Below are 14,817 nucleotides of genomic sequence, written 5' to 3' on the forward strand. Positions count from 1 at the left end.
CCTGTTGGGTGTTTGCCGAGTGTTTTTTGGGTGGCACTCGGCAAACCGGTATTTCGCCGAGTGTTTTATTTTTGCCGTGTGTTTTTTACGTTACACTCGGCAAAACGACTCTTCGCCGAGTGCCCGAAAAAAAGCACTCGGCGAAGTAATTACACTCGGCGAAGATAAGCTTTCCCGTAGTGAACGAAATTTGCTTGAAAGACAAAAGGTTGGCTTCCTATCTAAACTTCATGCAATTGATTATGCATCTTCTTCATTGGTTGCAATATTATATCACTCTCCCTATAGCTGTTGCATCGCATTCCTCCTCCGAGTTCTAACTACCAACGGATAGGGGCATAGTACAAAATTTGTTGAAACATAGATGAAGAATAAGTTTGTAATGGTTACTAGGGTTCTTGTCAATCGGGATAGAAGTATGAGTTCATTGTTTAAATCTTAGCTTAATCATAAATAAAAAAAATTGATTTTTTCTCCCATGTGCACCCACAAATTCTTTGGAGGCTTATTTACACAGTACCATTAATTTTTTTATAAGGAAACATGCTCATTAATATCATGATTTATTATTTTTTAAATGATAGATATTCCACTTATATATAGTTTTTGTTTGATGGCCGTGCAGGAGTCAGCGAAGGGCTACGAGTTTGCGCTGATGCACGTGATGAAATAAAAAAAGTTGTTGACATCCACTATTATACTTTGCAAGGAACTTAGGAAAACATTGACATCCAATCTTGAAAAACCCTTCTATGGAGAATGTATATGAGCATATGATTAACAGCAATCATCAGGATGGGGAGGTGGTCAAAGAAAATAATACTCGACCATATGATTAACGGCAATCATACGAACAATGAACAATAAGATGTTTTCTTATTGAGAGTTTTATTAGAGTTTTATTTTGGGAAAAGTTATACATTGCTCGGGTGATTCAGAGCTCCCGTCACCTGAATTTTACACCATCCGATCTGACGATTTGTTTTTTCTCTCCGTCTGATCAAATTAAAGCTGGGCTTCTTTTATTGCGGTACAACTTGCCTCTCTCCTCCGCCCTGTGCTTATTGCGGTACAGCTTGCCTCTCTCCTGCCTGCCTTGTTCGGTATAGCATGCTGCGGCTGCGGCTGTGCAGCCAGGCTACAGCTTTTGCAGCCAGTTGTATCCAGCTACCAGCAGCTTTCTTGGCACTGTTTGGGCTACAGCAGAAACATGAAGCAGCTACGGTTAGGATTTCATTTACATTAGGATTCTTAATGATTTTGTTACTGTAATTTCAATTTGTTTATTGTGTAATTTTAAATCTGTGTAAATTTGCATGTTGTGTTTGCATCTTTAGGGTTTCCACTAACCTAAAATTATTTGTTCTTTGGTTAACCATAGAAAAAAATATGTTCAACTATTTATTTTGCTCTTCCTTGTTTATATAATATTTTTTTAATCATCTGATCAGAATATTAGAGTCATAACTTTCAGGTGGCAGATCTATTTGCATCACCTGAATTTTTTTCCAGTTCAAAACTGGGTGTTATTCCCCTGCAAATCACCCGGGTGATTGCAGTCAAAATAACACCCGAGTGACCAGTAGACAGCCCTTTTATTTTTAATAAATATTTGAATTTGGATTGTTAGTTATATGTTATTTCACTTTCAATTTCGGTAATATAGTAACTATTTATTATTATATTATACATGATCTTGTATGCCATCCTTTTTTTATCACCTGCGGCACGCGTCCACTAGTTTATTATTAAAAAACAACTAATTATTATCACCGCTGCTGATCCTTGGGCTCAATTTTTTGGCGAAGCGTAACTGAGAGCTATTACGCGTTGAGATTGTTCTTGCGTAGCGTGCGCTCTTCAGAGAGTATCTTGGCGAAGCGTGCTAGCGCTTCTTCGTTTGTGCCCTCACCATCAACGGTCTCGTAGATCCCTGTCTCGATGTTCACTCTCGTCACCGGTTTCTTGAGCAGGACCTTGCCGATCCCTATCAGGGTCTCCATGTTCTCCTTGGTCGCGATGTCCACTGATGACGTGTTCCCCTTCAACGAGTCATCCTACACAAATATAATGCATATCATTGTCGACGACAAACTAGATCTGTGGAGCTATCAAGAACAACTTGAGCTTTATCAGTAAATATACCTGGATGCGAAGGTAGCTCATCTCAGAGTGGAAGGCCTCAAAGAGCACGGCTGCATGGATGTCGACCATGCCAGAGCTGGCATGGGAGAGCATGTCGATGATCGGGGTGAAGCCGCCATTGTAGAGCCACTGGACGGGACCCCATTTAGCACACTGATGTGCGGTGTACTTCTCCGACTGCTTCGCCGACCCGGTCCCGATAGAGATGATGAGGTAGTCCCGGTAATCGACGGAGTCCCTGTTCAAATGGAAGTCCGAATTGCGACGGAGCACCTCCTTGGTGAGCATGGACATGGCCAACATGGTGGGGTTGTTGGCCGCCATGCCGCCGTCGACGAGGTGGAACTCCCGAGACTTGCCGTTGGGAGCCTCGGTCTTGAAGAAGTGGGCCGGGAAGTAGGTTGGAGCTGCTGATGCGCTGATGCAGATGTCGGAGAGGAGCGCGTTCTTGAGGGGCTCGTTCTTGGCCTCGTAGGTGCTGAAGATGACCGGCTGTAGGTACTTGACGTCGAACGCCGGCACGATGACGTTGGTCACCGTGTCCGCGATCCTAACGTCGTGGGTGAGGTTCTTGATCTTGTCGTGAAGGAACACGCCGTCGTACTTGGGACCCCTCATCGTGGACATCAGGTCCATCGCCGTAGACAGCCATCCTGCCCTGCAGAATCAACATCGATTTCAGTTCCCGAATCTCTTAGAATGGGTGCGGCGCAGGAGGGGGCCAGGGGACGGGCGGAAGAAGAAAGGAGCAGGGAGAAGATGCGGCGGCGCTCGGGAGGAACGAGCAACAGCTGGAGGAGGGAAAAGGGTAGGGGCAGTATTGATTAGGAGTTACATTTATTGCTCTTTAGTCCCTACAACTAAACAGGCGGGACTAAACTTTAGTATTCAAGTTTTAGTTTCTAAAATAAGCGAGGGCAAACTAAACAGACCCTAAATCGCTTCAGATTCTTACTGGATTGAGAACTTCAAAATGGCTGCTTACTTTCTCTGTGGGAAGATCTTGGGGCAGTTCTCGAGGTAGAAGGTGGTGAGATCCTTGGCAGCGAACAGCGGCCGCTTGTTCTCGTTCGGCGCCGCCAGCATCATCGTGAGCAGGGCGCCGGTGCTCGTCCCGGCGATCACGTCGAAGTAGTCGGCGATCCGAGCGTCCGGGCCGTCCAGCTCCTGAAATTGTTCACATCACGTGCAACCAGTCTTACTATATTGATCATGTGCAGAATGGATTTCGAACGAATTAAAATACTGGAATGTGCTGATGATGTGCAAGTAGTCAATGTATGTGCTTCTTGGGTTTCTGCACCGGCAGCTTAGTACCTGGAGCTTGGCCTCGAGGCAGGCGATGATGGTCGCCGGGATGAGACCACGGATGCCGCCGCCGTCGATGCTCAGAATCGTGATGAGCTTCCCCTTTGACGGCGGTGGCTGTGGCACCGTTGTCGAGGTGGCACCGTTGCTAGCCATGGCGAGATTGTATGAGATCAAGAAGAGAATCTAAGGAGAGATTATCACTTCTACGAATTTATGATGCAATTAATGCATTATTTATTTATTTATGCACCTAAAGCATTTTCATTGTATAGAAGTGCCCCGTCCAAACCATATTTCTTCGATGGGACCTATAAGAATTTGATGTCATATGTTATATTGGTACCAATGTATAGAACTAAGGGTTGAATTCAGAGGCAATTCCTCACGTACCATTAAAAAGTTTGCAATTTCATATCTACCACCGAAGAACTTGATGTGTACCATTGGTTCAACTTTTTTTTGACCTCAGTGCCATTGACGTCTAATTTGGGAGGACTGAGAGGTAGCATCGAGCGGAAAATGCCTATTTTACCCTCTTGTTACTGTTTCCCCTTTCTCTGCCGGACCGCCCCATCCAAGCGTGCGGCTCCTCGCTGCACCCTCGCATCGTCCACGGCGTGCAGCGCCACAGCCCACCCTCTTGCTGCCCCTTCACATCGTCCACACCGCGCGTCCACGTAGCCTGTCCTCTTGCTAAGCCCCCGCGTGGGCCGTCCGTGGCGCTCCGTCCATCCCCTTGCTCCGCGACAGGTCGTGCATCATTGGGATGGCATCCGCCATGTGCCGGAAGTCCTGGGACCAAGGCCATCGATCTTGTTCACTCTGAAGCCAAGAATGGTGCGCTGAACACACACTGCCGGTTCTATGTCAAGGCCGAGGATGGCGTTTGCGATCGAGGCCAAGAAGTTCGAGAGTGGTCATCGGGTGCGCCGTCCTGGGAGCATGGACAGCATCTGCTGTGAACCACCACGCCGGCCACCTGACGAGCTTCATGTTGCCCTTGCGTAGGAAGGACTCGTACTGGAGTGAGAAGGGGCTAGGAGCCCAGAACCAAGCGGCAACACCCCGCGAGGCTAGGCCAGCGTACACCCTCCGTGCTGCCACGGTTCGTTGCCACGGTTCGCTGGACAATTTGGGTTAATGAAATCACGTGAAAGAGAAGAGGGAGGCAAAAACCAAAACGAAAAAGAAAAGAAAATGGATGGGACCGTCCTGTAAGCAGGGTATTGAAGTTATTTCTACAAATAACTGGCATCTAACGGAGACTTCAACACCAAAACTAGACGGTAATATGGCACTGAGGTCAAAAAAAAAGTTGAACCGATAGTACGAGAGGCGCATAAAGTTTTTCAGTGGTAGATATGGAATTGCAGACTTTTTTAATGGTCTGTGAGGAATTGCCTCTTAAATCTACAAACACAACCCACACCCCTCACTCCACTCTTTCTCTCTCATCCTCCATATTTTATTGCTTAAAACGCAGTTCCATAGAAACCAGGATACATAGCTGCATTTATTGCATAGAACCAGCTAGGATACACCCATTGGAGAGGCCCTACGTTGCACATTATCCTATCACGCAAATAGAAATCTGAATTGATTCAACATGTAACCATCATTTGTAGGGGATTTTAGCTAGACCGGATCATTAAGTTTTCAATAAAATTTATGGAATCATCAATTGGTGGAGAGTTAACTTGCCCTTATATTACCTGATTCTTGTAAGAAAATGCAAAAAAAAGGAACCAGGCTCGTGCAAATTAAGCAAATATTTGAGCAAACTTATATTAAGTAGAGGATGCTTAAGATCATTAAAACAATCTTATAGTTCATTCAGTTCAGAAAACTAGCATTTGTGTACCTAGAATATTCGTGAAGAGTTTGTGTGGGCAGTGCCCAGAATCTTTTCACAACCTGAAAGTCATAATACATAAGATATCATCACAAAAAGATTAATCCCACTGATTGTTGTCATACCTGGTATAATGAAGACCTTGGATCATTTCTGGGCTCATTAACATCTGGAGGAACCTTTTGAACCATGGTTTCTGTCTTATTCAGCTTAAGAATTATGTCAGCGATAGTAGGTCTCTTAGATGGATCATATTCTGCACAAATTTGTGCTATTTCAATGCATATCTTCATTTGTTGGCACTCTACATGTAATGATTCATGCCACTGGAAAATTCAATATGTTGTAAGGAAGACAGCATGTATATATTAAAGAAATAAAAAGTAACACTCAATATATGTCACTACAGATGTTTGATGGCTCTTAAAGATTAATTTTTTTACATGATTAATAAATAACTTAATGGTAATACTATGGTAATACTATTTCCATTTAAAGAATTGCCACCTTAGAATGTGCAACCAAACTGTATTAACTTAATGGTAATTTTTTTTTGTATGGAGCAGTATTAGAAGTTCAGAATGATGGTAAATTTGAGATAAAAGATACTTCCCCATGTATAGTTGCACAAGTCAGAATGACCATTTGACCAACATCTTCTAACTTTGGCCGGCACATCATTTGCTACCTGTCCAATCTATGCAAGATAAGACTAGCTGTTGTTCAATCTTTAAGACCCTCATTCCTCTGTAGTCAGTATTGGGTTATGGCTAGAAAGCCCCTCTTCACTTTTCTCAACTACAAAACTTGGTTTGCTACTGTTTCTGAACTTTTAGGTGCTGTGATCTGAGGTCTAATATTACTGTGGGGTCTAGTCTTCTCCATATGAGGCCTGAAGTTTGCTACATAGCACAGACTAATTTTTTCTTTCACAAGAGGAAGATAGTTCAGTATGTAAAAATCACTTCCTCAGGGTTTATAGTTTTTTTTTTGAAAGAAACAGGAGGGGCTAGCCCTACTGAAATATATTAACAAAAAGGGTCTGAAAAGGTTACAGAGCAAAAAAACACCAAAACAAAAAAACAAGAGAAAAGTAAAAGAACAAAGAACAAAGAGGAGGTTCAGAGGGAGTGGATCCAATCTAAGCATTCCTGACTTAAAACAGGGGTCATCCTATGCGAAGCCACCAACGAGAGCTCAGAAAAAAATTTAGATCGAGTTCCTGAAGTCAAAGGATCCACACTATTAAAAGTCCAGTCGTTCCTTGTAGTCCAAATACTCCAAGACATGAGGATGATGACTTCCATGAAGAAGGAGGTGTTCAAATGGCTTCTAATCTGATTGAAGATATGAACAGACGATCTTATGGAGACAAAGGAAATCCCAATCGAATTCCAGCAGGCTTTTGCAAAATTGCATCTTATAAATAGATGTGTTACCGTCTCCCTTTTTTGGCGGATACACATTTCGCAGACGTTAGAGTCCAAATGCATCCCCCTTCTTTGTAGGACATCTTTTGTGTTTAGCCTGTCTATAAGCAGAAGCCAGAAAAAGACTTTGTGTTTTTTCTGACATTTCGATTTCCACAGCCAGCGATGTATTGGGTGTGTTTCCCTTTGTCCTGTTAATGCCTTGTATGCTTTACTGACCGAGAAGGTTGAGGATTCACAGATATAAGACCAAGTATCAGAATCATTCTGTGAGACTATATTGTGCATAAAATCCTGAAGCATAAGGAATTCCGAATGAGCTTCTGTGGATAAAAATAAGTGAAACAGCAAACCGAGATCTGTCGTGTTTATTGCTTTGTGATACGATATATTTTTGTTCCGAGCAAAGGAAAAGAGGTGGGGAAGCTCAGTTTGTAGGAAGTGGTCATTCCACGAGTCTTGCCAGAGCAGAACAGTGCTTCCATCCGCAATCCGAGCAGATGCAAAACCCTTGAATTTATGTAGCAACTTGACGATATCCTTCCACCAGAAGGAACCCTTCTTCTGAACACCCGGAAGAGTACCATTGTTGTACAATTTGTCCCATATCAAGTGTACCCAAGGCAAATCAACTTTGGAGAAAAATTTGTGTAAGAACTTTAATAACAGAGCCTCATTCTGTGTAATTATGTTGAGCACCCCTAATCCCCCTTGACATTTGGGTAAGCAAACTAAGGGCCAAGAAGCTTTGGACGGTTTGGTAGATGTTAGATCTGAGCCTCTCCAGAGGCAGTGTTTGCGGAATTTGTCAATCTGATGGATAACCCCTTTAGGTAGTTTCAAAGTGGCCATCTGAAACATAGCTGATGATGTTAACACAGAGTTCACCAACTGTAATTTTCCTCCTTGTGAAAGCATAGATGATATTCCACCTAATTTCCCTTCTATTCTTTTGATCAAAGGGAGAAAGTCTTGCATATTAGGTTTACGTAATCCCAGAGGTAAACCCAGTTAGGTGAAAGGAAAAGCACCTGTTTGATAATTTAGGATACCAGCCAGAAGATCAAGCTTGTCCTGCTGAGTGTTTATGGGGACCATCATGGATTTGTTGTAGTTAACTTTTGTATGTAGGACTGTAAATTACAGAGATGTGTTATGGTGGGCATCCCCTACAGGGGGCGTAGGCAGCAGCAGCAGGCCCAGGCGCCTGAAGGGGATGAGCCCAGTTAGAGTTGGATTAGGATAAGAAAGAGATAGAGTTGGTTCAGGCCTTTCTTGGCCAAGGAGTAATCAGTTAGGATTCTCTTTTTAGGGGTGATATATAAACCCAATTGTACTAGGGATTAATCAAGCAATCATATCAGAAAGATATCGTTGCCCAGCTTCCCACGTTTTCCTCGTCTCCCTGCTCGACGCCGTGCGAACAGCACAGCGCCTCCCCGTCGCCCTTCCTTCAAGCCTTGACCCCCTGCTTCCCACCAGTACTTCCTATGCAACAGGCAGCGCTCTACCAATCTGGTACCAGGGGTGCCGGGCGCTGAGTCCCCTGATCCGGATGCCGTCACCGCTGGTTCCACCAGCGCCCAACCAGAGGGCAGCCACTCCATCTTGCTCACCATCCAATGTCAATCGGTGGACATCTCCAAGCAGCTCGCCGCTCAGCACCTTTGCATCGCTGAGGTGGAGAAATGCCCTATGGATTCTGCTGCCAACACACCTTGGAGGAGGATAAAGTCTGGCTGGCGTCGTATCACATGACGGGGATGGCCTAGACTTGGTACTTCATGCTGGAATGCAACTCTGGGCCTCTGTCGTGGTTTGATTTCAAGATGTTGTGCAATCAATGCTTCGGTCCACCTCTCTGGAGTAATCCCTTGGGCGAGCTGGCGTGGCTGCAGTTCCGTTCCACGATGGCCGAGTACCAGGAGCGTTTCCTCGCTCTTCTGTGCCATGCTGATCGCTTGGCGCCTCGTCAACAGGTGCAGCTCTTCACGGCTGGCTTCCCAGAGCGGATTCACATCGATGTTGAGCTCTAGGACCCCGACGACCTGCAGGCAGCCATGTCTTTGGTGCGGGCTTATAAGCACTGTTCCCTCGCACCGGAGGATTCTACTCCCAGCCGGCCACCTCGCTCATCAGCCTGGCCATCCTTCCCTGCTCCAGCAGCACCGCGCGGTGCTCCTCCGACATCTATAGCAACAGCGCCAGCTCCCCCACTACCGGGCGCCGCTGCCCTATCACGCCTGTTCCATCGGCTGTCCCTGGTCAAGCTCCAGGATCACCGCAAGCAGGACCTCTATTATAATTGTGACGAGCAGTATGTCCTGCAGCCACCACTGCTAGCGCCTCTTCTACATTAAGGTTGCAGACTACGATGACGAGGAGTCCCCTGACCACAACATGGATGAAGCCACGCCAATCATCTCCCTCCATGTGTTTACTGGCATCCGAACTGAGGATACGATGCAGTTCAACATCCAGTACAAGGGCGTGGTCTTCTCGACTCTGAATCCACCCACAACTTTGTCAACAGTGCTACCACCTATCACCTGGGCATGCCCATCTACCCGTGTATGGGTCTGCATGTCGGCGTGGCCAACGGCGACAAGATTGCCTGTGAAGGCCGTGCCCTGGACGTTCCTATCACCATCAGCATGGAGGCGTTTTCCATCAGCTGCTATGCCATTCCCTTGGGCTCCTTCGGTATGATTCTGGGGGTAGAATACCTCAGTTCTTTGGGCCTGATTTTGTGGGATTTCGATGATCTGTGTATGGCTTTCTAGCCTGGTGACCGTCGGGTATTTTGGAAGGGAATTGGATCTGCCCGAGATGATATTTAGGAGCCCGCAGTGCGCGCCGTTAGTGGTGTGGGTGCTGATTTAATGGATCGATTGCTGCTGGAATCTGAAGATGTGTTTCAGGACCCGTCTGGTCTGCCTCCATCACGCGCCTGTGATCATCATATCCACTTATTGCCTGGCACAGCTCCGGTGGTAGTCTGGCCTTATCGATACCCACAGTTTCAGAAGGATGAGCTCGAGTGGCAGTGTCAGATGATGTTGGAACAAGGCATTATCCGCCCAAGCACCTCAGCATTTTCAGCACTTGTATTGCTTGTGAAGAAGGCCGATGGCGCTTTTGTGTAGATTATCGAGCTCTCAACTCCATAACTGTCAAGGACAAGTTTCCTATTCCGGTGGTGGATGAGTTATTGGATGAACTACGAGGTGCCCGTTTCTTCACCAAGCTGGACCTCCGTTCAGGCTATCATCAGGTCCGTGTCCACCCGGACAACATTGAGAAGACGGCGTTCCGCACACACCATGGTCACTTCGAATTCTTGGTGATGCCGTTTGGTTTGACCAATGCACCGGCGACCTTCCAGAGTCTCATGAATGAGGTGCTTCGACCGTTTCTCCGCTATTTTGTTCTTTGTTCTTTGATGACATTTTAACCTCCATTAACACTTGGGCGGAGCATTTGCAACATGTGCATGCTGTCCTTGCCACGCTCCGTGCCAATTCACTGTTTGCAAAGCGCTCCAAGTGCTCATTTGGAGCACAGTCCGTCGCCTACCTTGGCCATGTCATCTCGGGGGATGGTGTGGCTATGGATGCGGACAAGGTGGCTGCTGTGACTACTTGGCCGACCCCACGGTCAGCCTGCAGCCTCCGCCGTTTCCTCGGCCTCACAGGATATTATGGCAAATTCATCAAGGATTTTGGGATCATTGCCGAGCCATTGACTAAGCTCCTGCGCAATGAGGGTTTTCTATGGTCCACTGAGGCTAAAACAGCCATGTCCGCATTGAAGAAGGCGCTGTTCACAGCTCCTGTTTTGCAGCTACCCACATTTGACAAGGAATTCCTAGTGGATTGTGATGCTTCAGGGTCCAGGTTTGGTGCTGTTTTGCACCAGGGAGCTCGTCCTATTGCGTTTTTCAGCCGGCCATTTGCTGCTCGACACTTGAAAATTGCGGCATATGAGCGAGAATTGATTGGGTTAGTCCAAGCTGTGCGTCATTGGCGGCCTTATCTTTGGGGCTGCCGCTTCATCATCCGCACTGACCATTACAGTCTCAAGTACATGTTGGATCAGCGTCTCTCTACTATCCCTCAGCACCAATGGATCAGCAAGCTGTTTGGTTATGATTTTGCCGTCGAGTACCGCTCGGGCTGTCTGAATATAGTGGCTGATGCATTGTCACGCCGTGATACCCCAGAGGGTAGTAGTACAGGCAATTTCTGGTCTATCCTTTCAGCTATTGGACGACATCAAGCATGACACGGACAAAATAGATGCGCTGCGTACAGCCCAAGAGGACATTCTGGCTGGCCGGCTAGGTGATCCTTGGAGTGTCCAAGATGGCCTGGTTCTCTATGGTGGCCGCATATTTCTTCCTGAAGTGTCGGAGCATGCTTGCATGGTGCTCCATCTGGCGCACACGGTCGGTCATGAAGGGGTTCAGAAGACTCTCCAGTGGCTGTGCGCTGATTTCGGTATTCCCCATGATCTCCGCTTAGTCTGGGAGTTCGTTCGGTCTTCGGTGCATCACCGGTGATTGCCCTCGGGCGTGGGTTGCTTGGCTTGGCTGCCTTGGGCCGAGTATTGCTACAACACATCCTTCCATTCAGCCCTCCGGACGTCCCCGTTCCATGTGGTTTACGGTCGCCCACCTCCGGCCATGGTACCATATTCGCCAGGTACAGCAGCACTACCTGAGGTGGAGGAATTGCTAAGGGAACACGACATATTCCTCATTGAAGTTCAAGATCGCTTGCTGCAAGCACATGAATACTCCAAGCGCTACTACAATGACCATCACAGGGAGTTGGAGTTTGCTGTTGGGGACTGGATGTGGCTGCGTCTTCTTCACCGCCAAGCCCTGTCCTTGGTTGATCGTCCAAAGGGAAAGTTGGGGCCCTAATATGCAGGGCCGTTTCAGATTCTGGAGTGCATTGGCGAGGTTGCCTATCGGCTGCACCTTCCTGCTGGTGCCCAGATTCATGATGTGTTCCATGTGGAGCCTCCTCAAGTGATTCCATGGTGATCCACCGGTACAAACTCCTCCACTTCCTGCGTTGGAGAATGGCCGTTTCCTTCCCCTGCTGACCAAGGTACTATAGGCTAGGGTTCGGCACGGCATTTAGGATGTTCGTGTTCAGTGGGCTGGCATGAATGAGAGTCAAGCTGGGAACCGTTGACACAATTCAAGCAGTCCTACCCGGAGTTTCAGCTCGAGGACGAGTTGTTTGCCAAGGCGGGGAGAGATGTTATGGTGGGCATCCCCTACAGGAGGCGCATGCAGCAGCAGCAAGCCCAGGCGCCTGAAGTGGATGAGCCCAGTTAGAGTTGGATTAGGATAAGAAAGAGATAGAGTTAGTTCAGGCCTTGCTTGGCCAAGGAGTAATCAGTTAGGATTTTCCTTTTAGGGGTGATATATAAACCCAATTATACTAGGGATTAATCAAGCAATCATATCAGAAAGATATCGTTGCCCAGCTTCCCACGTTTTCCTCATCTCCCTGCTCGACGTTGTGTGAACAGCACGGCGCCTCCCCGTCGCCCTTCCTTCAAGCCTCGACCCCCTGTTTCCCACCGGTACTTCCTACGCAACAGGCAGCGCTCTGCCAGATGCCTGTTTACCAGTGTTCATTTTGTCAGATTAGTATTGCTCGAGTTCACCTTCTTTTGGTGGCTCTTTCCTGGGAACAATACTTAAGCTAGAGGCAATCTGAACTAGAGGCAAACCGTGAAAGATAAGCCTTTTTTGTCTCTCTGGTCATACACAAGTTGGCAAAACACTGACTAATATTATGCAAGGAATCCAAACAAGAGGAGATGGATCAGCATATTGGGGCATGGCAATTGTTCCCTGTCTTTCAGGTTCCTTTGTGAACTTTTGAAGCAAAGCCTTTGGGTGTAAGTATATCAATCGGTAAGGCATAAGTCAAAAAGTATTAAAAAGGCAGGAAAATTATTCTCACATTTTCAGCAATACTCTCGTTACTCCCTATCAACAGCCTTGTCATGATAATGCCCAAACTGAATATATCTGACTTGAAAGATATTTTTTGTTTATCTATGAATTCTGGTGCGATATATCCTCTGCAGGAAATAAAATGGTTTGAAGCATTACGGTGTAAAATTCACAGATTTGGTTTCAAGAAAGACAATGAGGTCTCGATAAGATGAGCTTACGGTGTTCCACGCAAGTTGGTAGTGAATATTGTGGACTGGTTTTCATCAATGCACCTTGACAGACCAAAATCTGTAATTTTTGGCTCCATGTGAGCACCCAGCAACACATTTGCAGGTTTGAGATCCAAATGATTAATGCGTCTTTGGTGCAGATAATGCAAACCCTGACAAATTCCCTTAATTATTTTATAACGAATACTCCATTCATATCCACCAATGCTTTCTGTACAAGTGAACAAAGGAGCACTCAAATTATTAACGTGCCATTGTTCATAGTGAATTTTCACAAACAAAAGGAGCAAACCGTAAATGAAACTTTCATATTCAAAATATTTGGATTACAAACACTATACACTTCTCACAGTGGATGTTAAGAGCATTGAACTCTGGGAGTTGTTGAAACTTATTATCCCCAGTATATTATCTGAGTGGAGCACATGCCTCAAAATTTTTAAAACTATTCCAAAGGGCTGGAATTAATACACGGCAGTAACTAGTGCAAATTTCTAGGCATGATAAAGTTTTTGAAAGTTAGCCACTTCTCACTTCTCACACAATCAGGTGAATGGATAACTGATATCATGAGGTACTTGTTTTGTGAGTTGACATGGTGAATATAATATTGCAAATTTATACCTTGAAGATAATGGTGAAGACTTCCATTTGGTACATACTCAAAGCAGAGTAATCTTTGCTGCACCTCAACAATCCTCTGTTTACCATCTACTTCCATCAGATATCCTTGTGTATCTGCACAGTAGCCTATATATTTTACAATATTTTTGTGCTTTACCCTCTTTAAACAAGCAACTTCGTCCAAAAATTGCTTATCAGTAAAACTTTCTGATATGGAAAGCTTCTTCACAGCAACCATCCCGCTTCGAAGACCTCCCTGTTTAACATAACATGCAAGGCAAGTATACCACTGTTAACCTCCCTGTTTAACATAACATGCAAGGCAAACAAGATCCAATAGCATACCAGGTAAACCACTCCAAACCCACCATCACCGATAACCTGAGCAAAGTTTTTTGTAACTGATTTTATTACCGCATATGGTATCGTGATGGGTTCTGCATTCACATCGCTAAGTATGCGCTCTAGGTCTTCAACTCCACTTTCTTGATCACCCATTTCTGTAAGTCACAAAATACTGTCAATGAGAACCAATGTAATTTTTCCTTTCCAGACAACGTGTAAATTTCACTCACTCTGTTGAAGAACACATAACTTTTCAGATAAGAAATGGTCACAGTAATATATTAGTCAAAGCACCTCTTGCAAGAAGTAATGATAATCATTATTTTCAACAGATCAATGTAAATGCATATTTGTGTTCTAAAAGCAGTTGAGCTTGTAAAAGCACTAACCTGGAAGTCCTGAAGGGATGCCAGCAGCAGCTCCCAATACAACCAAGTTGAAGTCCGCAAGAATAGAAGGGTTTCCGCCCACTTACCCAACCCGCGGAGGCAGAGGGAGAAGACCGGCAGCGCGTGGGGAACGGAACGGGGAGATCTCAAATTTCTCGAGGGGGAGGGAGCTTGCGATGGTTTGTGGCTGCAGACCCCTCGATCTGGGTTCTTGGGAAAGGTTTCTCTACGAGTGTTGAGAGATCGTGGGTGTGTACTTCATGGCTAGTTGCAGGTCTGGAACGCAGGCTATATCTGTGCAAACCAAGATCGACTTGATTAGAATCTACTCCTCAACACGATTTTCCAAAGGCCAAGGTTTACTTAATGTTAAGGTCGTTCTGATCAACTAGATATTCAAAAGAGTTGGTAGCATATATGTTGCTTTCAATGGAGTGGTTAATTTGTTTTCGTCTCCTTAGACTTGATGGCTTCTTGAACAAGGATGGAATTAGTCGTTGGGTTTCTG

General features: G+C 45.8%; 1 protein-coding gene across 3 annotated transcripts; it reads right to left on the minus strand.

Moving 5' to 3' along the window:
* Window positions 1–1,628: 1,628 nt before the first annotated feature.
* On the minus strand, window positions 1,629–14,650 carry LOC101762405 (patatin-like protein 1). 3 transcript variants are annotated; one of them, XM_012848347.2, is made up of 11 exons: window positions 14,310–14,650; window positions 13,921–14,075; window positions 13,576–13,831; window positions 12,940–13,009; window positions 12,726–12,846; window positions 5,434–5,634; window positions 5,318–5,370; window positions 3,463–3,601; window positions 3,131–3,312; window positions 2,146–2,803; window positions 1,629–2,057 (listed from the first exon to the last, which is right to left on the minus strand). In XM_012848347.2, exons 2-11 carry the CDS (start codon window positions 14,071–14,073, stop codon window positions 1,824–1,826), a joined length of 2,067 nt encoding a protein of 688 aa, XP_012703801.1. In that variant the 5' UTR covers window positions 14,074–14,075; window positions 14,310–14,650; the 3' UTR covers window positions 1,629–1,823. The 3 variants fall into 3 exon arrangements, with proteins under 3 accessions (XP_012703801.1, XP_004979723.1, XP_022684706.1); XM_004979666.2 differs by having other exon boundaries at window positions 1,630–2,057; window positions 12,940–13,162; XM_022828971.1 differs by lacking the exon at window positions 14,310–14,650 and adding an exon at window positions 14,151–14,173 and having other exon boundaries at window positions 1,630–2,057; window positions 12,940–13,162.
* Between the last annotated feature and the right edge of the window lie 167 nt (window positions 14,651–14,817).

The sequence above is a fragment of the Setaria italica genome, chromosome VIII (assembly GCF_000263155.2).
Source record: "Setaria italica strain Yugu1 chromosome VIII, Setaria_italica_v2.0, whole genome shotgun sequence".
Taxonomy (NCBI): domain Eukaryota; kingdom Viridiplantae; phylum Streptophyta; class Magnoliopsida; order Poales; family Poaceae; genus Setaria; species Setaria italica.

What these genes read in the sequence shown, in the direction of transcription:
- LOC101762405 (XM_004979666.2), bottom strand. Translation starts at nt 14,073, where the DNA reads ATGGGTGATCAAGAAAGTGGAGTTGAAGACCTAGAGCGCATACTTAGC. An exon ending in CAAGGTCTTCATTATACCAG is followed by an intron (nt 5,371 to 5,433) that starts GTATGACAACAA and finishes TATGACTTTCAG; the next exon opens with GTTGTGAAAAGATTCTGGGC. An exon ending in GCCTCGAGGCCAAGCTCCAG is followed by an intron (nt 3,313 to 3,462) that starts GTACTAAGCTGC and finishes GAACAATTTCAG; the next exon opens with GAGCTGGACGGCCCGGACGC.